Source organism: Vidua macroura, chromosome 5 (assembly GCF_024509145.1).
Source record: "Vidua macroura isolate BioBank_ID:100142 chromosome 5, ASM2450914v1, whole genome shotgun sequence".
Taxonomy (NCBI): domain Eukaryota; kingdom Metazoa; phylum Chordata; class Aves; order Passeriformes; family Viduidae; genus Vidua; species Vidua macroura.
In genome coordinates, this window is record NC_071575.1 from 6,865,500 (window position 1) to 6,890,746 (window position 25,247).

At 46.8% G+C, this 25,247-nt stretch overlaps 1 protein-coding gene and 1 long non-coding RNA gene across 2 annotated transcripts; both read left to right on the top strand.

Annotated features, from left to right (window-relative positions):
* The first annotated feature begins 368 nt into the window (after positions 1-368).
* LOC128807872 (potassium voltage-gated channel subfamily A member 6-like) lies at positions 369-2,445 on the top strand. Its single transcript, XM_053978543.1, has one exon. The coding sequence runs from the start codon at positions 369-371 to the stop codon at positions 1,923-1,925; it is 1,557 nt and encodes a 518-aa protein (XP_053834518.1). The 3' UTR covers positions 1,926-2,445.
* A 135-nt stretch (positions 2,446-2,580) lies between these two features.
* On the top strand, positions 2,581-24,915 carry LOC128807873 (uncharacterized). Its single transcript, XR_008437300.1, has 3 exons — positions 2,581-6,512; positions 6,821-6,907; positions 23,433-24,915. It is a non-coding gene; the product is annotated as an uncharacterized LOC128807873 (long non-coding RNA).
* Positions 24,916-25,247: the final 332 nt, after the last annotated feature.

The following is a 25,247-nucleotide window of genomic DNA, read 5'->3' on the forward strand; positions in this document are numbered from 1 at the left end:
GTGCCTGCGTGTGCGTGTGTCTGCGTGTGCCCCTCTCCCCGCGTGTGACACCGCGCGTGTGTGCTCGCACACCTCCCTCTCCCGCGTGTCTCTGTGTCTGTGTGTCCCTGCGTGTGCGCGGGGAGCGCAGCGCGGAGCCGGGCGCGGCAGCAGCGGCAGCAGCGGCGGCGGCGCGGTGCCCCGAGCCCCGCGGCCGGAGGAGGAGCCGCGCCGGGAGCCCCGCGGAGCCGCCGGGCGAGCGCGGCCGCACCGAGGCGCAACAGGCGGATGGCGGCGGGCGGCGGGCGCTGAAGGCGAGCGGGGCGAGGCGGAGGAGCAGGGAAGGGAAGGGCAGGCGAGGAAGGGCAGCGCCGGGCAGAGCGGGCGGGATGCGGGCGGAGGAGCCGCTGGCGCTGGCGGCCCCGCGGGCGGGCGGCGAGGCGGAGGCGGAGGCGCCGGGCGAGGAGCGGAGCGGCGGCAGCTGCTGCAGCAGCGAGCGCCTGGTGATCAACATCTCGGGGCTGCGCTTCGAGACGCAGCTGCGGACCCTCTCCATCTTCCCCGACACGCTGCTGGGGGACCCCAGCCGCCGGGTGCGCTACTTCGACCCGCTCCGCAACGAGTACTTCTTCGACCGCAACCGGCCCAGCTTCGACGCCATCCTCTACTATTACCAGTCCGGGGGCCGGCTCCGCCGGCCGGTCCATGTGCCCCTGGACATCTTCCTGGAGGAGATCCGCTTCTACCAGCTGGGCCAGGAGGCTATCGAGACATTCCGGGAGGACGAGGGATTCATCCCAGAGGAGGAGAAGCCCCTGCCCCAGCATCACTTCCAGCGCCAGGTCTGGCTGCTCTTTGAGTACCCCGAGAGCTCCGGGCCGGCCCGAGCCATCGCCATCGTCTCCGTGCTGGTCATCCTTATCTCCATCGTCATCTTCTGCCTGGAGACCCTGCCCGAGTTCCGCCAGGAGCCCAAGGGCCCCCAGCCTGGCTTCGGGGAGTCTGCGCCACTCGGGGACGAGGTGCTGCTGCTGCCGCCGCTGCCACCGCCGAGCGGGACCCCCCCGCCCCTGCGTCCCGCCGCCGGCTCCGGCCCGTTCTTCACAGACCCCTTCTTCCTCATCGAGACCCTGTGCATCATCTGGTTCTCCTTCGAGCTCCTCGTGCGCTTCTTTGCCTGCCCCAGCAAGCCCGAGTTCTCCCGCAACATCATGAACATCATTGACATTGTGGCCATCATCCCCTACTTCATCACCCTGGGCACCGAGCTGGCCCAGCAGCAGCAGCAGAAGCAGCAGCCCGGGAGCAGCAGCAACAACGGGGGCCAGCAGCAAGCCATGTCCCTGGCCATCCTCAGAGTCATCCGCCTGGTCAGAGTCTTCAGGATCTTCAAGCTCTCCAGGCACTCCAAGGGGCTGCAGATCTTAGGGAAGACTCTCCAGGCCAGCATGAGGGAGCTGGGCCTCCTCATCTTCTTCCTCTTCATCGGGGTGATCCTCTTCTCCAGTGCTGTCTACTTCGCAGAGACTGATGACCCTGACTCACTGTTCACCAGCATCCCTGATGCTTTCTGGTGGGCTGTGGTGTCCATGACCACTGTGGGCTATGGGGACATGTATCCCATGACCATTGGTGGCAAGATTGTAGGCTCCTTGTGTGCCATCGCGGGTGTGCTCACCATTGCCCTGCCTGTCCCTGTCATCGTGTCCAACTTCAACTACTTCTACCACCGAGAGACTGACCACGAGGAGCAGTGCCAGTACACCCACGTCACCTGTGGCCAGCAACAGTCACCCTTCTCTGAGCCCAAGAAGGGGGACAGTAATCAGTCCCTCAGCAAATCTGAATTCCTGGAAGCCGAAGACCTGGAGTCCATGAAATATTCCAACTTCATTCCTCCCAATAACCAGGGATATAAAGAGAAGAAAATGCTGACAGAGGTGTGATGAGTTTTGTTGTCCTGGGTCCAGACACGGAGCTGCAAGCTGCTGTTACAGTTGTCTTCCTACAAGCAGCTGGATCTATTCAGCATTTACATGCCAGACTGTGAATTGTGATACCGTAAACAGAATGATTGTGATAATGGGCTCTTCTGGCCTGATGTGCTGTTTCTCATTACTGTGTGCAGCCAGAAATGTTCTTGCTTTATTCCGTGGAGTGCTAGCTGTCATCCCCACTCCCTTGTGCATTTCTCTGCTTTTGATGACTGCTTTAATCCAACATTTGCTCCGAAACCAAGTCTTGTAACTCCACTAGCAGAGAAGCCCTTGCCACTACTTCAGCAGAAGCATTCAGCAGAGTGAACAGTTAAAGGGGCTACAAACATCTGGCTCAAGCCGTGCTCTCAGTCCCTGTGCCAGCGCAGTGCCCTTGGCTGTGGGATCAGTCACGCCTGCCATGCCATTGCCTTTGAATAATGGAAACGCTGCAGCCAGGATCACAGGGAGCTCTGCAGCTGTAGAGGAAAGCCAGCAAGCAGATGCCTTCTTTGCAACCCTTGGCATGCTAAAAGATCCTCCTGGTTTGTGTTTCAAAAAAAAAAAAAAAAAAAAAAAAAAAAGGAAAAAAAGGTGCATAAATCTAAAAGCTCTTTGCTACTTGTGACCATACATCATGTATCAAAAACAGGCTTAAAGTAGTCAACAGACTTGGTGAAGATTCTCTGTGTTTTGAGCTTATCTCAGCCTTATTTATGCCAGTGCCCTGATGTTAATTGGCTTTTATAGTACCAACTTAATCTTCATAGTGGTAAGTGCCTTCTGATGCAAGGCGTGTTGGAGTAAATTCATTTGTTATTTGCAGAGTTCATCTTCACACAATAGCGTTTAATGAGATGTTCTTTGTGCTTCAGACACCCAGCTCTGTATTCAGGCATGTGAGAGCAGTTGACTCTGCTGCTTTTTTTAATTGAGCATTTGTGTAGCTGAGGGAAGTTTGCGTGTTGGCATTTTGTTGACATGGCAGAAAAATCCTGACCACAGAGGGCTCTGCACCTGTGCTGTGCGAGGATCGCGCTGGTTTGGCAAGTCACAGGCATAAAATGCCCCAGGGTGAGCGTGTCAACATTTGAAACTGAGACTGGCATGGATACAAACTTCCCTAAGCTGTCTGCACAAAGCCAGCAGCGTCCTCCAGACCCTTTGAATGAGGGGAGAAACAGCGAGCCCTGTAGAGATGCTTTTGCTCTATTGCTGGCCTAGCCAGCTACTGGTATTTCATGGATAGGAGGGACAGCAGTGTTTTTGCACTTGGTTTTGTGAGAGCAGTTTGTGCCAGCCATGCAAAATATGCACAGCTTGGCCTGCAGTTCTGGGTTTGCCAAGGGACCAGAGATTTCTATCTTCAAATACACGTTTTGCTTCCCAGATCATTTCATTAGTTTCAGTCAGCTCTGCCTTACGCCTAACTTGAAAAATGTTTCAAGCTCTGCCAGCAGGTGAGAAAGGGAAATGGATGCTTTCACATTCCACTGGCAGATTTTCCTGCAAGGAAAAGTCCTTCTTGTTTGAATTCTAAGTGTTTATTCTGCATTCACACGTCTGCATGTGTATGAAAGCAAAGGCAGCCATTAATGCCTTGCATCACACTGTATGAAATGCATATTGGAATGTACTACATATTGCATGGGACATGTGTAATACATAAACCAGACATAATGCCAAGGTGCAAAAATACAGAGAATAGATTTTGTGTATATATTGTGCTTTTCAAGCCATAAGACTAAGAATGCTAAAGTCATATCATAGCATCATAGAATGACCTGGGTTGGAAGAGACCTTAAAAGTCATCTCTTTCCAAAGAGGGACACTTTCCACTAGACCAGGTTGCTCAGAGCCCTATCCTTTAATATAGTCAAAACTGGCTATGGAACTGGTTGTGAGATGGGATCTGTTTGCATCTTCATTACTCTGCCTGTTTTCAGTTGTCTTGAGATATGGCTCCATGCCTAGAGTGCTTTTATTGTGGCCTCTCTCCATCCTGGCCCTGCTCATATGGTAGAAGTTGTTTGTGCAAATCATAACTACTCCATTTCTCCTGAGTCCTGTTGCCTTCTGAAATGTTTTTGGTGTGCAGGGATCTCCCTTGGGGTCAGCACACAACCATTATATTAAAACCTCTGCTCTCCCTCTTGCTGAAATCAGTAGGAAGATGCCACTCGTCTCAGTCTGGGAGACATGAGTTTGATGTGGTGAGGGCTCATAGCTCAGAGGGGTTTGCCTGAATAAAGCCTAATTGCTCTGTTTTTCATGGGACTGAGGCAAATGTTTGTGAAGTTCTGAGCCTTGGGGACCATTCTGCATCCCTTGATGTGTGTAATCAGCTGGTGGGTAAATTGTCCTGGTGAATAAGTGGAACTGAGGGGCATGGTGGCATCTCTGTTGATTTTGTATAAAAGTTGTCCAGTTCTTAGTGTGTCTTAGTCTTGGTGGTGTTCTTAGTTGTGTTTCGGGGTCACCTTAATGAAATCTTTACTGTGAGGCCAAGAGAGGGACTGTTCTTCAAATTTTGTGTTGCTAGAAACTAGCAAAAGAAGCTGCTATTTAAGAGGGATGTTTCGAGGCTGCTGCCCTCTCCCAGCAGAATGCCCATGTTTGGGGATATTTTATGCCTGAGTCTATCAGCTGATAAAAGTTCCCCCAAAGTAAGATATAAAAAACTCAGGTTGAACACAAGTTCAGGAGGAGTCATGAGACATGCTGAGCCTACGTCAGAAAATTCCTGTGCTCGTTCTTCCCCCTGGGCCTGGCCCTGCTGGCCCTGCCAGGCAGGAGCCCTCCCTGCCCAGAACAGGTTGTTACGGCTGGGCATGGAGACTCCAGCAAGAGAAAAAGATCACTGGTAGCACAATCCCAGCGTGTCTTACACAGATCCTCTTGCAAAGAGCTGTCCTGCCTTTGGGTGGGATCCAGCAGTGAGTTTCCAGGTGGAATGCAGCAGTGAGTTTCTAGTGGGTATTGGAAACCTCCCACCCGCAGATCGCACCCAAGCTGTGAAGGAATTTTGTGATGAGCAAGGCAGCTCTGTGCAGTTTTTGTGAGCCACGTTTGTCAGTTCTGAAAAGAAAAGTGCACATGAAAATGTGTAAAGCAGGAGTGGTGTTTGCTCCCTGGGTTTTCTGTGTTTGCTCTAAGAGATACAGAATGGCAAATACAGAACACCAACAGAAGCATGGAAACTGTAATCTTGGGACTCATCTGGGGCATGTAAATCCTTCTCTAAGCACCTCCTGAAAAGCAGTGAAGTCCCAGAGTCATCAGTAATGCTATATGTTACAGAACCTGTGGAATCTGACCTTTGTTAAGGCACCTTCAGATTTTTTTTTCACATGACTGAAATGACACAGTGGCACCCGTGCCATGGACTTTACCAGAGGTCTCGTGCCACCGAACCACAGAGATGCTTTCAAAAACCTTACCTGAAGTTCTCAGCCCTTAGCACTGCCCCCGGCTGCTCAAAATGCAAATCTGTTTCCTTCTGAAGGTAGAGCACATCCCTGTGAAGCCAAGTAGGCACCTCCAGGGACCTGTTTCCATAACAACCTCCCGGACTGTTTCTCTCCGTGCTGTGATTGTGGCTACAAGTGAAAGCACTCTTTGGATATTTTGTGCTCAGATTTCAGCACCTTATCTTTACAGATGTTTTCTTTGCCTACTAGAGCTGATCCCATCACCTTATATTGTGTACAGCTGCCCTGTCCAACTTCAGGTGGGCAATCTCCAGCCTTTGAAAGCAGGGAGTGCAAACCTGGAGAGGGGAAGAGATTCTTTTTGTCCATTCTTGCACACAGAGAGCTGGAGAGTGTGTGAAGGACAATCTGAGCTGAGGGGCAACTGGCCTGTGAATGTACAGTCATCTGGGTGCCTGGTGACAAGGAATATAAACTAAAGCATTGCATTAAAGACCCAGAAATTCCTCTTGCAGCAATCTCACTAGGAAATAGTTTTGCAGTGGAAGAAACTATTGCTCCTTCCAGATCCCCTGGCTGGTTTGTGACGGTTGGTTCCCCTGATAATTTTCCCACAGGATGTTTTGCACCAAAGCAGGCAGGGCAGAAATCATCTCCTTGGAGGTGGGGAAGAAAGGAAGGAAAGGAAGAATTTTACTGAGGATACCATTTTTTTTTGTCCACACAAAGGACTGGAAGCATGAAAGGCATCAAGACCTGTTCTGTGGTGTTTTACTGTTGGACTCCTGTTCTCACCTCCAAGATTCCTGTTCTGCTCCTTCTTGGAAAATGTTAGAATTTGGGATTTTTAAGTAATTTCCTGTTTGGGCCTTTTGATCCAGCTTTCGTGGATAAAAATTCACTGCTACAGCAGCTGTGAGGGTGAAGGTGGACTTGATCTTCTCTCCTGGGTCCTCTCATTCGGAGGTCCCTATGGGATAAAGAAGAGTGAGTGTAAAGAAAATTCAGGGCAGCAAGAGACAGGGTAAGGACTGAAGTGTCTTCCACATGGTGATGGAAAGAACAGCATCAAGCCTAAAAGCAAAGGAACAAACAGCTCCAGCATCTGCTGCTATTGCAGAAATAGGTAAGGTTTCTTTCTGTTCTGGGAAATTAACGACCAAGAGTTTCTTGAAATTAATGAGGAAAGATTTTCTAATTAAGATTTGCAGCCTAAAGGGAGAATCTGGTTCTAGGTGAAGAAAGAAAGATAATTATAAACTACAGAAATGTAGTATGAGCCAGATCCTCACCATCTGCTGATTCAAGCTGGCAAAACTCCTTTTAGTACAACTACCTTGGATTATATTGGGTTCCAACTTCAATCTTCTGCATCAAATCCAAGCATGTGTACTGTTTGATAAACTGCTTATTTTTGTTTGTTCTTTTCTTGAGGTCCTGTTTACATCAGGGAAAGATCTGCAGATTACAGCAGGAGTCAATCACAGCTTTCCCAAAAGCTCTCACCTGACTCAAGTCCAAGTAAGTCCCACAAAACTCAGCAGAGCTAAGCTTAACTTTAAGTTTTTATTGACAGAAATTAAGAGCAGCAGCATTTAATGCGTTTATTTCTCAGTGGTGGAAAGATGTGGGCAGATTGACGGGGAATTGGAAGATACTGCCTCCATGGCAGCCCTGTGAGCACAAGATAGCTCTGTTGGTGCTGCTGTAACCAAGAGCAAAGCCTTGAGCCCTTCATCGTGGCTCTTTGAAGCTTGCACTAGAGGCAGATCCCTTCTGAAGAGATTTGCAGCCATGTTATCAGCAGGTTCGCAGGAGAATGCCTGAATTGCAGGCACCTGCTTCAGGCATAAGGAGGGGAGCAGGTGTTGGCAGGATGAAAAGACTTAATCCCCTGATGAAAGGAACCAGGGGATGCTGCGTGTCCTTAGCTGCCACCAAAGACAGTGCCTGAGGAAACTGCCTGCCAGTTTCAAGGAGCTCTTCTTGTTCAGACTGGGGTCCTACAAGACCCTACCCAGGAGATAAATCCAGAAAAATGTTTCTGGGGAAAGCAGACAGGGACTGTGCAAATTAACAGTGCAGCAGATGCTGTTAGTACATGTTAATTCCACATGATTTTCCCTCTTTGGGTGGGTTTTCCCTTGCTCCAGGGAAGTCTGTCCGGGGCTTGTTGGCTGGCACAAGGAGTTTGAATATCATAACATGGCTTTACATTTTGGGAAACTCATAGCTGAGGTCAGTGTGGGTTTTACGGTCCTAGAACATTCAATGATGAATCCTCACCACTGGAAATATCCAGGTTGTCTGTAGTGCCAATTAATAAGATGGAGCCCATGAAATAATTGAGCTCTGCTGTGTCAAACTTCTTCTTAGTGAAAGGAAAGAAAGGATTTGCAGGAGGGAATGTGCTTATCAATTTCCATGGTCACCATAAATAATGAAGCTGTGTTAATTATTCATTGGAGATAAGAATTGGGGGAAACCTTTGTCTTCACACAAAGAAAACTGAGCAAGTACTTCTTTGGCTTCATTTTCACTAAATTAATATAAAGATATTTATTCAGTGGCATAAAATTTTGGAACGCCCTTAGTCCAAAAGTGGCGTAAGTCACAAATTTTTTGATTTAATTACCAAATCTAGCCATTGTCCATTTAACAAAATGAACGGCCTCGATTCTACTCTCTCCCCAAGGTTAGATAAGTGTTTCCTTAAGATTCTGGATGGTATTACTCCTGATTTAAATGAGTCTGAGAGAAGAATCAGGCCCAAAGAAGAAGGCTATAAGTGCACATGACTAGTCTGGATCTCTTTAGGGCGCTGTAGGTGCACATTGGTCCATTCACCTAAAAGGTTGTATACAATTTTACACCAACAAAAGGTTTGGCTTTTAGAGTACATATCGGTTTATTCTCTTACATTCTCTGGAGGGAAATTAAATGGTATTTTACAAGAAAACTGGAACATTACCATCCCTTCTTGCTGCTCCTTGATGCATCTGTTGTTTTCAATTAGCTTGATGGCATCCATTTTCAGAAAGCAGATGCTGCCCTCTTTTACACTGGTGCAATTCTGGAATAACTCCACTGACGTCAGTGAAGTGACTCCAAATTTATCCCCGGCAAAAGCAGAATTGGACCACAGTCTCTTTGTCTGCCTGTCTGCTCCGGAGCTCTGGGGAAGGTATGCCACTGCCACACCATAAGGTGAGAGCGAGTGCCTGTCTGCTGTGCTGTGCTTGGCATTTTTGTGCCCTTGACACCCCCACTCACGTGCCTGGCTGGAACAGGAGCCCGGCTGGCCTGGGGCGTGCATGGCCACCAAATTCCTGGTGCTGAATGGAGCACTTGCTGGCTCTGGATTCCTGACCACTCTCCATCTTGGCTTCCTCTTGCCTGGATATGTGTCCCAAGGAGACAGAGCTTTTTAGGCTAAAGAAATGTAGTTGCAATTCTCGAGTAATAGAACAACAGAAGGGTGGCAGAGGTAGATGTGGAGGCAAGCTCTGCGCCTCCTACATTTTTTTTTGCTGATAGGGCTATGTGAAAATCATTGCAGTCCTGGTAGGTTGGCTCTACATCTGCTGGTTTCAAAGTCTCCATTTACAGGGTGTACTAGGTTGGAAAAAATGGGACTTTCCTGCTCTAACTCTTCTGATCTCAGTCCTGCCTTCCCTGAAACTGGACAGAGAGCTTTGTGTAAAATCCCCTTTAAAAGTTTGCTATAAGGGAAAATACCACTGGAGATGGGGCAGATGAGGGTGAGTAGAAGGAATAGTTGTGGAATCATGGCATGTCCAGGGTTAGAAAGGGCCGTAAAGATCATCTCGTTCCAACCCCCTGCCATGGGCAGGGACATCTTGATTGCTCAGAGCCCTATCCAGTCTGGTCTTGAATATATCCAGTGATGGGGCAGCTACAGCTGCTCTGGGAAATCTGTTCCAAGGTTTCACTACCCCCACAGGGAAGAATTTCTTCCCAATATCCAATCTAACCCTGCTCTCTGTCAGTGTGAAGCCATTCCCCCTTGTCCTGTCACTCCAGGCCCTTGTCCAGAGTCTCTCTCCATCTTTCCTGTGGGCTCCCTTCAGGCACTGCAAGGCCACAGTGAGGTCACCCCAAAGCCTTCTCTTCTCCAGGCTGAACAATCCCAGTTCCCTCAGCCTTTCCTCCCAGCAGAGCTGCTCCATCCCTCTGATCCCCTTGGTGTCCCTGCTCTGGCCTGGCTCCAGCAGCTCCCTGTCCTTCACTCAGCCAGAGTGCCAGCGTCACTAACTGAGCCACCAGAGTAATGCAGCCATAAAAATCGAGGTACAAGTCTTGGAAAATCTCAGGACAAGCACGTTCAGTAACACCTGGGAAATAATAATTCTGCAAGACCTCATCTGGAATGCTGTGTGCATTGTTGGTGACCTAAATTTGGTCAGGCAGGATGCACAGAAGAACAGCAAGTATGGTCAGGTGGATGGAAAGTGTTTTGCTATAGAGAAGCTGAAGAGCCTGACTTTCCTAGGCCAGCAAAAGACTGACAAGACCTCTAGTTAGGAAAGTACTGGGGGCAAAGTAACTAAAAGAGAAGAAAAATATGAGAAATTGTAAGATCTTCCCACATTTCTTTTGTCTCCAGATCGTTTGCCATACTGCACATTTACCTACAAAAGACCAAATCCTGGTGATTTTACTATTAAATACTTGGGGTTTGTGGGTAGGAGGGAAAGCTAGGAGAGGAACTGTGAGTTTTGGGAGTTTTTTTCCTCTGTGGGACTGAGGAGAGAGAAGGAAGTCCTAGGAGTGGGGTAGAATGGCACAGGGGATACCATATCCTTCAAGCAGCTGGTGTGGGGTTAGAGAGCAAATTCACACCCTTTAAAAAACCTACCCAACTCTGTTCACTGCTCTTCCCCTCAGCCTGGAATGGCTACTCACCTTGTCCAGTCCTTTCTCCCTATTCAGAGCTCTCTAGCTGACCTTCCTTCTTCCTGGAATCTGTGGTCATTCCTCACTCCCATGAGCTGCCTGGAATCATCAGAACAGTGCATTGCAACTAATGTGGGGGAAAGCCTTGAACCAGCTCTGCTGCAGCTCAGCTAGATTATCTGATTTGAGCAACCTGCTGTGGTGGAAGGTGTTCCTGCCCCTCTGGCAGGAGGGTTGGAATGAGATGATCTTTAAGGTCCTTTCCAACCCAAAGCAGTCTGTGATTCCATGGTTTGTTGCAGAAATAAGCAGTGATGCATGGTCTTCAACAACTGCTGCTCACAGAATCATTAAGGTTGGAAAATATCTCCAAGATCATCAAGTCCAGCTTTCAGTGGAATACCACAGTGCCCAGAAAACCATATCATGAAGTGCTATGTCCACTCATTCTTTGAATATTCCAGGGCTGGTGACTCCAGCACTGCCCTGGGCAGTCTGTTCTAATGTTTAACTACTCTTTCAGTAAATTTTTTTTCCTAATATCCAACCTGAACCTTCCCTCATGTGACTTCAGGCCCTTTCCTGTTCTGTCCCTTGTTCCCCTAGAGAAAAGGCTGATTCTCACCTGGCCTCACCCTCCTGTCAGGGAATTGTGGGGAGCAGCACTGTTGGGTATGAGATCAGAGCCATCGATCCACTCTGGTCTGAAGAGATGAGCAGAAGAATTTCCTATTGCACACACTGTTCTGACACAGACAGAACAAAACTTCACATTTCCTCTCTTACCTCTCTCAAATTGTTTCCCCTTGTGGAGGTGAAGATTCCCTTAAGCTCAGGAGGCAGAAAAAATATTGACCGAGGTGGGAGCTTCATCCATTCAGCCAGCTGTGTCACAGAAATGCCAGGAAGGAGCTGTCCTTCGACTTGGTCCTTGAGCTTTCCTTGAGCTTGTTGATGCTCTTTGTTCGCTTCAGTGAGGCAACCATTGTCTTGTCATTTCCATCGCTATTTTGGCCAACCAGTTCTGCTCTTTAGCTTTTCTCCTGTGAATAGAAAGATGGTGAAGGGCCTGGAGGTGAAACTGCACGAGGAGCAGCTGAGGGCACTTGGTCTGTTCAGCTGGAGAAGAGGAGACTGAGGCCAGAGCTCACAGCAGTTCTGCAGCTTCCTCACAAGGGGAAGAGGAGGGGCAGCTCTGATCTCTGCTCTGTGTGACCAGGGACAGGACCCGGAGAATGGCTGGAGCTGTGTCATGGGAGAGTTAGGTTGGATATCAGGCAAGAGTTCTTCCCCCAGAGGGTGCTGGGGCACTGCCCAGGCTCCCCAGGGAATGGTCATGGCCCCAAGGCTGCCAGAGCTTCAGAATTGTTGGGGTGTCCTGGGCAGGACCAGGAGTTGGACTTGATGATCCTTGTAGGTCTCGTCCAACTCATCAACAGCTCAGGGTGTTCTATGATTTTGTGATTCAATGAAAAGGAAAGCCAGGCAATGGAAATGTTATGACTATCCATGCACATCACAAAAGCCTGTGAATGTGGACACCACTTGTGCTCTATCAGCGGTGTTGGCAGGATGGTGCACACAAATCTGGTGACCCCTAAGATGTCTTAAGAACCTGTCCCAAGCACTTGGCATCCTTTGAGTCATGGCAGCAAGCCACATTAGAAAGGAGTTGTAAGAAACACCGAGTAAGCCAAGGAGTTTGATTTGAACCATGAACACAGTGGTGCATTTATTTCTGATCTCAGTTTACTCACAGAATTATGGAATAGCCCAGGCTGGAAGGGACCCTTAGCAGAGTGTAGTTCTCAGGCTCTGAATTATTCTCATATTTTAGCGTGTCAGAAATAGCACTGTCTGGCACATTCCTTTGAGAACTGTAGACTATGGCCTTTCATGCTTATGACAAAGCAATTGATCTTTGTAGTCTGTCCTTGGAAGTGACTTTCAGAAAAGTTTTGGAGAGTATTCACTGCCACATTAGTCCGGTATTTGATGATCTGCTACCGTTTTCAGCAGTGGACTGCAAACATTTCTCTAGGATGTATTTTCCCCGAAATCAGCAATATTCCCCTTCCTCAAAATCAGCAATATTTGGGAGAGAAGTTTCATTTCAGTTCATTTTGGTACTCTTCACAAAAGGCATGTTTGGAAAATTTTGTAGCGTGCACGATCTCTTTCTTAATATTCTAAATTTTTTTTTTGCCTTTTTTTTTTTAAGAAAATGCATGTAAACAAGGAAAAACACAAAATTTGGCCTGTTTTGGTTTTCTTAGTTTGTTTGGTTTTGTTTAGTTTTTGCTGTTGTTGTTTTTGGTGGTTTTTTGTTTGTTTCTTCGGTGTTTTGTTTGTTTTTTTCCTAACTTTGATCTGGAATGAAATATATTACATGGATTTGGGGTTTGTGGGGTTTTCTTCCTTTTGGAAGGAAGGGGATTATCCTTGGTTTAGGGGCGTTTATTTTTAATAAACTCTTTTTTTAAGCAGTGTAGTGGTAGGCATTGGTTGTTCCTGTTCATTACCAGTGTGGCTCCAGTGTCAGCTCCAATACTTGAATTCTACTACTTGAATTCAGCTAGGTGATACTCAAATGCTCCAGAAGAGATGGAATGACAGCCCAAAGCTCACTGGTAATTACAGCATGTATTCCCAGTGACAGAAGGGATGTTTCAGTGCTTTGGCTATGGCTGAGCCAAGCTAATTGTTCTTTTCTGCAGCTGCAACACCTGCCCAGGTGAGAAAGTTTTTTTGATGAGACCAAGCTGCTTTTCCAGTGCTGTCTGACTTGTTAGAACATGTCATTCTGAATTGTGAACTCCTCCTGTTCCCACTCAGCTGGTCAGCTTTTAGGATCTTTTTACGCCGAGATTATGTGATAAAAAAAAAATTTAAAAAACTACAAAAAGCTTGTTACTAAAATTTTCTGGGTGAATTGAGAATGGAAGGAAAAGGTGCTATCTGCAGAGGACTGTGGCTGCTCCCTTACTTTTTTCTTTTTTTAAAAAAAGAAAAAAATAAACCAAACCTATGCAGATTTGTGAGCTGCCACTAACACTTAGCTAAGGGGATTTCAGAGGAGATGAGCTGGGAGTTCCTTGCACAGTAACCACTAATCAGCATCCCCATAGAAGATGTCTGAATACATATTGATCGAGCCAGCTGCAGCTGGGAGGGGTTCTGGAGGCTGATGCAGCTTTCCTCTCCATCCTCCATCCCCAATCATGGAAACTGTGTAGAAAAACCACCCACTGGTACTTCTGGCCCTGGCATTTCTGCTTGTTGTAATTGCATCAAAAGGTTGTGTGGGTTTTTTTTTTTTTTTTTTTTTTTTTTTTTTTTTTTTTTTGATAGTTAAGAGACTGCTTAGGAAGGAAGGTGATTTAAATATTGGGTTTGGAGTCAAGGGGACAGTCCCCAGTACTGGATGTCCCTCACATCTCAGTGCCTCAGCAATAAGATGGGACAGTATAAAACCATTGGTTTCCTTCTTTTCCCTAAACCTCTTAGACAGGGAGATCTTTCTGAGTATTCCTCATCTTCTCCCTGGCACCTGGATAATGTCAGGCACAGCTGGAGACTTCTCCTCCCTCAGGACACGGTGTTGTGCTGCTGTCACAACAGCGGTGACAAACAGATGGGCAGTGAGGATGAAAAAAGCACAGGAAAATGTTTGTCCCTGTGCATGGGACTCATGGAATACCCAAATGCTGACAAGTCCTGCTGTTACCTGGCTCTGTGTTGGGCTTGGCTGATCTGATCCCTGTTTTCCCGGCTCAGGCACAAAACACTCAGAGCAGGCCCCTCAATTGTGACTCCCCTTCCCTTGCAGGCTTAAAATCATCTTCCCTTGTAGATAATTAAAAGTGTGCAAGAATATTTCTGTCTGACAAAGCCCAGAGCTGACTTAACTGCAAGGTAAATTGAAAGCTCCTGGAATGCTTGCTCCATGGAGATAAGAGGCTGACATCACTTTTCACAGCTAGTTCAGAAGAAGGGAATTGAAGCAAGTTCTTCTCTTCTACCCCCTGAGTTCCCCTCAGGGACCAAGGTGTTAAAACAGCAGAAGAAAAATATGCTGGAGGTGGAAGGAGTTCACCAGCTCTTTCAGAGATTTGTGTCAACTCTCCAAGCATGAAGGACTGATACTGAGCAGTCAAATCTGCACTTTGCACAATCTGGCAAGATTGGTTTTTTTGGTTTTTTTTTTTTTTTTTTTTGCAGATATTCACTGGCATTGTTAGAAACTAATCCTCCTAAATGATTTGGTAGTTTTTCTTCCTTTATGGTATTTCAGAGGGATATGAGGATACATAGAATAGCAATTACAGCTCTTCATGGTTTATATTTAGTCATATATTGGTGATTCAGAAGCAAGCATATGTAAAAAGGCCCAGATGAATCCTCTTGCAAATTCCTTCCTGTCCTACAGCACATTTAGGTGCTGGAGTCTTACAAGCAGTGCATGAGTCTTACAAAAACCTTATGTTTTTAGAGAAAGGGTCATGCCATGTCTTTGTGTCCACCATGATGCATGAAGGTTTTTGTTTTGTTTTTTTTTTTTTTTTTTTTTTTTTTTTTTTTGATGGCTGAAATGTTTTAATATCCCTGCTGGTACAGAGACTTGGTTTCAGGCAAATGGAGCCAAATTCTCAGCTGGTGTTCATACATCAGCACATTTCTCTTCTGATGCCAACTAGGCAGCATGGCACAGGGTACTTTAGAAGCCTTTTTCATAATTTAGGGGGGTTTTTTTAGGTCTATTCACTGTATCATTGGGAAGCAATGCCTGTTTATCTTGAAAATTCAATGTTTTGAAGTGTAACTAAAATTCCCATTTGAATGTTTTCTGAGCTCTGACTGTCAGATGTGCCACAGCACCATGCTGATCTGTGGACAGACTGATGCTCACAGGCACATTCTGGGTCAGGATCCGGGATGGATCTAACATTTCACTTTTCCTGTACTTCAATTCCTCTGACTCTGGAAGAGAAATAACATTTTTATCTCTTCAGCGTGCAGTTGGGTGTTTATCAATGGTAAATTTCTAGGTGCACTCATTTGTCTTCATATAATGCAAATGGCCATTTTTTTCCTGCAGGAACTCGCAAGCAGATGGTGTGAGACAGCCCTGGGAAATTAGAATCATAGAATTACAGAATGGCTTGGGTTGGAAGGGACCTTCAAGTTGATCTCATTCAGTGCCCCTGCCAAGGGAGAGACACCTTCCACCAGACCAGGATGTTCAGAGCCCCATCCAGCCTGGCCTTGGACACTTCCAAGGATGGGGATTGAACCTAAATGTGCACCTGGGGCAGCTGCTTACTCTGAGATCTTCAAGGAGCTTCTATGATCTGTTCCTGATTTCACATGGTTGTAACTTCTGTAAAGGATATTGTTATTTTCACAGCTGGAAGCAGGATAAATGGGATGTTGACAATCTTTACTTGCTTCAGTAATGATGCTGCCATTGATAATTTTATTTTAGGAAGAAAATCTTCCCTGTGAGGGTGGTGACGCCCTGGCACAGGGAAGATGTGCCCAGAGAAGCTGTGGCTGCCCATCCCTGGCAGTGTCCAAGGCCAGGTTGGATGGGGCTCTGAGCAACCTGGGATAGTGGAAGGTGTCCCTGCCCATGGCAGGGGTTGGAACCAAATGATCTCTAGGATCTCTTCCAATCCAGGCTATTCTGTGATTCTCTGACTATTTCCCTGTGCCCCTACATCCCTTTCCATGCTTTCTGTCAATAATTGGAAACCTCACTACTGTGTCTTCAGGTGACTATAGTGGGAGTATAAATACTTAACTAAGCAGCCAGGCACTCAGGAGATACCATAAATTCACACCTCTAGAACTTTGATAGAAGGTGGTGTTTAAAAAAATGCCTAAGCACACCATGGCCATTGGGAATTTTTTCTAGTGACTTTAGTGAAACAGAGTTGGAGCAATAGCACATGCATTTCAAAATGCTGCCTCTTGCTCCAAGCAGTAGCTCAGGGGTGATCCTGCCCCTCTGCCCAGCCCTGGGCACATCTGCAGAGCTGTGTCCAGCTCTGGGCTCCTCAGCACAGCAGGGCCATGGAGCTCCTGGAGTGGGGCCAGCAGAGACTGCAGAGATAAGGAAGGGCCTGGAGCATCTCCTTGACCAGGAAAGGCTGAGGGAGCTGGGGCTGTCCAGCCTCGAGAGGAGCCCCAGCTGAGAGGGGCCCTCAGGCCTGGGTGTCCCTGTGTGCAGGGAGGGCTCCGAGCAGGGCCCAGGCTCTGCTCCGGGGGCCCAGCAATGGCACCAGAGGAACGGGCAGGGACTGATCCCAGGAGGTTCCACCTGGGCAGGAGGCAGAACTTCTTCCCTGGGCAGTGCCTGAGTCTCCTTCACAGGGGACATGAACTTGCTGCTTGTATTCCCATTGCTGGCTTTGATCACAGGGAAACCCTGGAGACCCTTGGGACAAGGGGAGAGGTGAGGAGTGGAGATGACTATGGCCACTGCCACAATCATGGCAGGAATTTCCTTGTCCCTAAGCCCCTTTCCCACATGGCAGCAGCTGCCATCCAGGGCTGGGGTGGCAGCAGGACCATGGCTGTTTTGCTGTCCCCAGCAGGCTGTTGTCCTTAGCAGTTGCTGTCTTTGCCTCTGCTGCAGAGGGATATTCCAGACCTTGTGGCTCAGTATATAAAGTGGAGGAAGAAATAAGGAAGAGAAAGGTATGTTCAGGGTTTGTTTTGGTGGGATTTTGTGTGCTGGTTCCCTTGGGATATTTCAAAAAGGCATTTCAAACAGCAGTGAAGAAAGATGAGGATTTAATAAGGGCTAGCAGTGAGGTTACAGTTGATAAGGAAGGTTGGATTCAAGCTGAGTAGAGCTCTGGTTGCTTCATCTTCTCAGCCACTTTAAGCTGAAAACATTGACCTTTGTGGTCCTTTCAAAAAAATTTTAATAAGGGCAAGCGTATCTTGTTGAATTTTAATTTAAAGTCATTGACTCTGCAGTTCTCCCAAAATATTTCTCTGGAAGGGATACTTTGTGAGCCTAGGGAAAAACCTAAGCCCTGTGTCATAGGCTCCTCCAGCACTGACGAGAAGACTTCGAAATCTGTGCAGCCCAAATTTTCACGTTGGTGGTTTGGCTGCATCTTTGACCCATAAATGGGGAAGGACTGGGAAACTGTGTGGGTGCTGTACCAGTTGAACAGGAGCTCGTGTGCCAGGTGTGTCCACGCTTGTGAAGGTGTGGTGGACGTCAGTACTGGAAAGCTGTAGGCTCTCCAAACTGCAAGGTTTTTGTAGTGATCTTCAGTAAAATGCAAATGGTGGTGTGGTAAATAGCGAGATTGCAAAGTGAATTTGGTTTTGTACAGTACTTTGAAGTGTGTTGGAAGCAATAGCTGGTCATAGAATCAGAGAGTAATTAAGGTTGGGAAAGACCCCCAAGATCACCAAGTCCAGCTGTCTGATCCCCACCTTGTCCCCAGACCATGGCGCTGAGTGCCACGTCCAGTCATTCCCTGGACACCTCTGGGGATGGAGATCACACCCCCACCCTGGACAGCCCCCTCCAAAGCCTGACCACCCCTTCCATGAAGAAATTCCTTCTGATGTCCAACCTGACCCTCCCCTTGAGGCCATTTCTTCTCGTCCTGTCCCTGTTCCCTGGGAGCAGAGCCCGATCCCCCCAGCTGTCCCCTCCTGTCAGGGAGTTGTGCAGAGCCACAAGGTCCCCCCTGAGCCTCCTTTTCTCCAGGCTGAGCCCCCCCCCAGCTCCCTCAGGTACTCCTCACAGAACTGGCTCTCCAGACCCTTCCTTGTTATTAATTAATCTCAGGTTTTACTGAATACAATTTCTCAGCAGCAAAAAACATCGTTGTTCTGGAGGGTTGGTGTGTAGCTTCCAATGGAGCCTTTTCTGGGGTAAAGATCATTGTTGTTTATTCCAGCAAAATGCCCACAGAAAGAGAGTTGATCTTTCTGGCCAAGGACATGCACCGGCATGGGAGATTCTGTGGAATTCTATTGAATTCCGAAAAGCCTGAAATTCTGAGGAAATTTGAATTGCAGTGGGAAAAAGTCTGACTTTGGGAAAAATACTGACTGTTGCTGTCAGGAAGCAGCCCCCAGAGCCCGGGAGGAGTTTGTGGAGTGTCGCAGTGCCATCCTGTGGGCCAGGGAGGTATGAGACAGGGGACACCTGCGCGGGTGCCCGGTGAGTGCTCCCTCACTTCCCACCAGCGGGATACGGGAGAGAATGGGAAGGGTAAAACCTGGAAAACCTCTGGGTTGGGATAACGGCTGTTTTATAGGGAAAGGAAGAGCAGTGCACACAGGCAAAGCAAAGTTAATTCCCTGCTTGCCATGGGCAGGCAGGTGCTCAGCCATCCCCAGGAGAGCAGGGGCCCATCACACCTAAAGGTGACATGAGAAGACAAACACCATCATCCTGAACATCCATCCCTTTCCATCTTCTTCCCCCCACGTTATACACTGATGATGATGCCATAAGGTCTGGAATGTCACTTGGGGTCACCTGTCCCAGCTGTGTCTCCTGCCACACACCCCCAGTCCCCTTGCCAGCATGGCAGTAGGAAAAACAGTTGGGTCTGTGTCAGCACAACCAAAACCATCCCTGTATGATCAACCCCGTGTTCAGCACAAACCCAAAACACAGCCCCTGGCAGGAAATTAACTGTACCCCAGCCAAAACCAGCCCAGCCATGAAAGCTGCACTCCCATGAGCAGCACTGTCTGCCCCAGCATTTATTAATCCATTTCCTTTATGTACAGAAACCCAAGATTCCCTGTGGTTTTTATCTCCAGAGTTAGCTTTGAAGGAGCTGCTTTGGTGGCAGCTGAGGACAAGCACTTAGGCTTGGGTCAGATTTAGGGAATGGATGTGGGACTTGTCACATGGTGCATTTTCTGGAACAAGTCAGTGTAGTCTTTGCACAATGTCATTAAACCCAACAACGTCCTTTTAATGTCAGAATTAAACACAACATGTGCTGGAAAGTCAGGATTCCTCAAAGGAGTCCCAGATGGCTCCCAGGGAGGGAAGTGTGAGCTGCATATAGGGGGTTAAACTGGGGGTTTAATTTGAGGAAGGATGGTGAAGTGTTGGGAATTTCCTTGAGTATTTTGATTTGCTCAGTCAAGCTAAAACAAGCAATCTCACATGAGGCTGTGCTGGATCTTTCCACTTAGTTCTGCTGGCTGGTTTGATGTGTCCTTTGCAACAGAGAAACACTGGAAGGAGTTCATCCTCTCGTCAGGAACAGAGCTGCTCACTTCACAATCCCGCTGCTCTTTTCTGCTTCTGTGCTTTAAGATGGGCACTATAAATACATTGGATCTGGTCTGTTTAATCACCTCTCCCTTATCTCTGCACAGTGGGATAGCCTGGCTGCCACAGGGGTCTGTCCTAATGAAAGCGAGTAAAATTTGCTTCAGTGGAGTTACATCCACTTGAAGTAACTTTTCCCACGTTTTTGCCATACTCAGGGACATTCAAAGCCTGAAATTATTCTCAGTTAACCCAGTAGAAGTTGCTTCTGTCTGTAGATCTTCTTACTTGCATGTAGAGCCTGAATGGGATTGCATCTCTCACCACTGAGGGGCATTCCAAGACCTTGCATGGAAGCAGGAGGCAGAAGTTTGGTTTTAAACATGAGTGTTATTCCATGTTTTCAATTCATAAATGTAGAAGGTGTCTGAAGTGTGGCTGAAAAGTTGCTCAGGTGAGTTTAGATCCCATTCCAGAGCATAGTCCAATTTTTCACATCTCTGTTCTCAGAAAACTTCACCGAGGCGTGTTGAGCTATTTATTATTAATTGAGGCATCAGTATCAGGCTCTCAAAATTAAGGACAATAAAGAATAGAGAAGTGGGTGCCCAAAATTAACCCCCTGCAACCCTCTACACATAAATGAGGCCCACCTTGTAAAAAACAACAGCAGTGTAGCAGGTTTTGTTTGTGTACAAGACCTTCATTCTGCTTTCTGGAACTCAGCCCCTTTAGACTTCAAGCTGAGCGTCCAATGTCATTCACCACGTGGGAAGTTCTTGGTTTAGTTTTGTACTTTAAATAGTATTTAAAAGTAACTAAGCAATAACTGAGTAATGAGTAAGTCATAGGCAAGGAGTACTTTGGTATTTTGTTTCTCTATGCTTCACATTTGCCTTCATGCCCATTCCTTTTAGGTGCTTTATTACTTTTGTATTTGTAGAGTTATAGAGATAGAAGAATCTTCTTTGGTCCACCTGCCACTCTTCTGGCCCAGTGCAAACCTTTCCTGTTGCTTTCCCTGTGTGAGTGAAAGTAATCATTATTTTGATGGTGCTTTCCAGCACTGTCATAAATTTGGATACAGGATGATTTCATGCCAGTCTCTGCTGTGCTGTGCTGGCTAAACCCTGGCTTAGTGGACAGATTTAGAATGTGAGGTTTGCTGGCCACAGCTGGTTGGGTTTTTCCCAGTATCTTCAGTATTGAATGATTGTTTGTTCTGCTGTAACTGAACAAAACAGCTCAGTTATATTTTCTAAGCTGTTTGCAGAGATCTGCTTATGGCTGCAGTGTTTGATCCCTGCATATGCTTTGTTTCTAGAACACCCAATGAAAGGTTGGCCAGAAAAATTTAGACTTTGGCTTTTCGATTTACAAGTAATTCAAGAAAATTTTTCATGCTAAACTCAAAAACCTGTTTATAAAATTCATTACCTTTTTATTTACTGGGACCACGGTTCTTTTGCACAACCCTTGCTTTGAACGGGGAGGTAACATTATACACCTTAAACATGCAGCACTTCCAGTTCAAGAGGAGTCAGGTTTGCTGCCAGAGAGTTTTCCTAAATGAATTTACAAACCATAAAGGAGCAGGAATCATCTCCCTGCAGGTCAGAAACAAGTTGTAAGAGAGTATATTTTACAATTTCTAAGCATTTTTTTTATTTTTAATATACACAGTGGCTAAAAGGAGATCCTAGACATCAAATATTGACTATTTAGAGTCTCATCCTCTCCTTTCCCCATGGAACATCTCTACTACCTTTGGGGAAGATCCATGTCATACACATAAGTGTAAAACTAGCACAAGAATCAGACCAAACCACCACTGTGATTGCTCACACTGCTGAGAAATCCAGGCATTTGTCAGAGGTTCAATTCATGCAGCTGCTGCAGACATGTCTTTCTGCCTCTGGATTGTCTGATGGGGTCTCTGCTTTGCCAAACTCCAAACAATCACTGGGATTCAATTCTTGCCACTCTGAATCTCTTGAAAACTGTGAGCTGGCCTCAGCATCTCAATTTTTCCATCCTCTGTAATCCCTGAAGTGAAAACTCTCTTCTCCAACATATAAATCCCCAGGAAAAAAGGAATTGACATGAAAGAAAACTCGCTGAGGGAATTTTGCTTTGAAGATCAGCACATATTTAGCCTGGAAAGCAGAGATTGCTCACAATAGTGGTGAACTCAAAGCAAGCAAGTTGTGCATTTTGTTGGTAGACCTGGCTTTCCTTTGTCTTAGAAAACTTTTTGAAGAGCAGATGCAAATGTGTTGGTGTATATTTATATTTATGTAAGGATGCATATTTATATATTTTTGTGCTGCTGACATTTTCTCCTCTTGGAACCTAGGCAGAACTCGACAAATCTTGTTCACTTTGTAGGCTTCTCCCATCTCTGATGTTTCTCCCACTTCTTTCTCCTCCTTTGGGCTTTGGCAATGTGACAAACAACCTTCTGGCCCAGAGCTTTCTCACTGCCACACTTTTTACAGCCTGTTCTTTTTCTTTTTCTGGCTACTTGAGTCACAGCCAAGCAGTAGCAAGAGCTGTGGGAGCTCGGGACTGGAAAGTGTATGGTTTTCATCGTGGAACAAGCTGCTTTCAAACCCCTGCACTGAGTGGGAAAGGGAATTGTGGTGGAAAATGCTGTGTAAAAGCATAAACTGTGCAAACTCCTTGCAGTGCAAGGCTTGAGCTGCTCAGCATTTTGTCAGGCACAAGCTGAACTTCTTTAAGCTCATTACTAGCCCTGCTCACACAATTAAGTCTGGACCTCAGAGTTGTGTTTAGCACTCAGGAGTCCTGGAACGGTGAATTTAAGATCATATCCTCTCCATGTAGCTGTGGTGGGTTAACCCTGGCTAGGTGCCAGGTGCCCCTCAAAGCCACTCTGTCACTCTCTATCCTCAGCTCCACAGGGGAGAGAAAATATCATCACAGATTTCTCACACTCTCCCTCTTGGTCCAGTGGGGGAATTCTTCCCATGGAAGTCAGTCCTCCAGGAACTTCTCCAGTGTGAGCATTTCCCGTGGGCTGCAGTTCTTCATGATCTGCTCCAGTGTGGATCCCTTCCACAGGGTGCAGTCCTTCATTTATTCCAGTCATTTTTTTCTTTCTCCTTCTTTTGTTGTGGAAGACTGCAGATACTTTTAATAACTTATTAATAGCCCTTTAGGTTTTATGAGTCACCAGCACAGATGCAGCTGGAATGGACTGCACAAAAGTGTGACAATGGAGAAGTCCCTAAAGGAAGAAAAATTCTTGCAGACCCAACTATTTTTGTTGTACTGTCTCATAACGAGTTTCTGATCTAATTAAAAAAAAAAAAATTAAATTCCCTTATTTGCTTTGATAGACTTTCCTGCCCCTGGCACAGAGGGAGGGGCTATAAGCCAAATTGTCATTACATATCTATCTTAAAATGACCTAAAATTAGGTGCCATGAAAATGGCTCTGGGAATCCCCAAAGTCCCAGTTACAGTAGGAATCAGACTTTGTGCCTCTGTCCTTGAAGAGCACAGCACTGCAATGCATCCTAACACATTTTGCAACCTTCTAATAAATATATTTCATCTCATGCAAGAAGACAGGTGTGTAATTCCCAGGAGCTGCAAGGCAAAATTGGCCCTAAAGCTGATCCCAGTAGGCATCAAGGTAAGCAAAGAAATGTAGCCCTTTCCATTTTAGCCAGCTGCAGCTGACAACAGATTTCAAATTCAGCCCCTTCAAACATTCTCATGAAGAAATGAACCCTTAGGTTGTTGTGGCTTTACTGTGATCCATGTAAAATAACACCTTTTTCTTGTGCATTTTTTTAACACAACACCTTTTTTTTTTTTTTTCCTTGCTAGGCTGGATTCTGTGTGCTGCAAGGCTGTCATGTCAGGATGCTGCAAAAGAGGTTGTTGCATCTTCTTCCTGTAAAGTTGGTGGAGTTTCTCTCTATGCAGGGGGTGCAACCTTTATGGTCAGGAAACTCTTCTCCTTGCTCTGTGGTTTTCTTGCTGCTGCTGCTTTTAAAGGGGTCAGCATTCCAGGAAACTGAAACGAAGTGTGAGCAGGGACTGGAGGAAGGAAGCAGAGAGAATCCGCTACAAGATTCCAATGCATCTTATTTCTGGGAAAACTAAATAAAGCAGGATTCAACTGCCAGTGGCTGAATAGCAGCAATTTATGAGCTGTTCCTCAAAAGCCCCAGACAAGCACTGAGTCCTGTGGGAAGCTGGAGATTGACACAGGACACCTCCAGAAGAGTTTGCTGTTGAAACTTCCTTTAAGCCTTTTTTTCAAGTGAAGCATCCAGATCTGGCAAATGCATAAGGTCAGCCCTTAGAAGAGCAAAGAGCTCTCTCTAAGAAAACCAAATGAGTGGCAGAAGTCTGTCCATTTGTCTGCCTGTCTTTTTGGCCTTGGATTACTGTGCTTTTCAAAGCTATGCTTTCATAACTTGGATAAAAAGGTAAATGTTTCATATAGCTCTACAAGTAGTAATCATCCTGTTTGTGCAAAAAATCTGCTGCCTGAGGGATGGGCCCAAACCAGAGGTGTTTCTCATTTACCTACAAAGCGTCTGGCTTTAGCATCTGTAGTCAGTTTTTGTGAACATGTGAGTCCATTGCCTGCTCTAACAGAGTTAGTGACTTACTTTCAGTGGTTGTAGAGTTTCACTGAAATAGCACTGTTTGTAGTCCATTGTGTGACTTAGGAGACACAATAGCCAGACAATTCTGCAATTGTAATATAACTGTACGTGGCGTTCCCAGAAAATGCTCTGAAGTCTTCTCCTGTTGCACCATGGTGATAAAAACCTCTGCTGCTTTTCAAGCTCCATGAGTCCATGCTGTGCCGTGCTGAAAGTGATAGAAAACCCAATTAGCTCTGAAAAGTGAAGGGCAGAGAGGGGTGCTCTGGCCTGGAATTCCCTCCCTTTGGCAGCAGCAAAGGTCAGCTGTGCAGCCAAATTTCCGTGACCATGTGTGGATCCAGCTTGTGTGTGTTGCCAGCAAAGGGGAGTGGGAGAGGGGGGGTAGGAAGAATTGATTCTGGAAGGGGAAAGCCTGAGGGGAAGAGTGGAGTGAAATGTGACAGCTGGGATTTCCAGAAGGTAGTTTGATGGATGCTGGGCATCCAGCTTCCCTAGAACTCAGTAACACCCTCTATATCTCCCTGAGTGACTTTTAGCCTATCTGACAGTTTTCAGCATCAGTGTGTGAGGGAAAAGAGGTGGAAGGTAGTTCTCTCTGATTTGGCAGCTCTGGGACTTCAATACATCTTTCTGCTGTTGGCTGAGGGTCTGGATCTCTGGGGAGCTTCCTGACTACCTGTGGCTCCCACAGGCTTAGAGAAACCCTGAGCTGCCAGATGGAGGCTGCTCCTGGTGCAGCTCTTCTGAATAGTCCTGGGTGTGGATGTGAGCCTGCAGTCTTTGGGAGGCAAAATGCACTCCACAATCCCAAGGGACTTGCTCTATCTATCAGTGCAGGCCAGCTGTGGGAATCGTCCAAGTCCCTTTATCCTGATCTGTGTGTCAAGGCCATGTGGCTGACCATGAGTGACCAGAGCTGCCACGTACCCTTCTTACAAGGGCAATTGTCTTCAGAGTCAGCATAGGTGCAGGCTACCTTTGGGAAAGTGTGAATATCCTGGGGAAATCCATGGGACAGAAA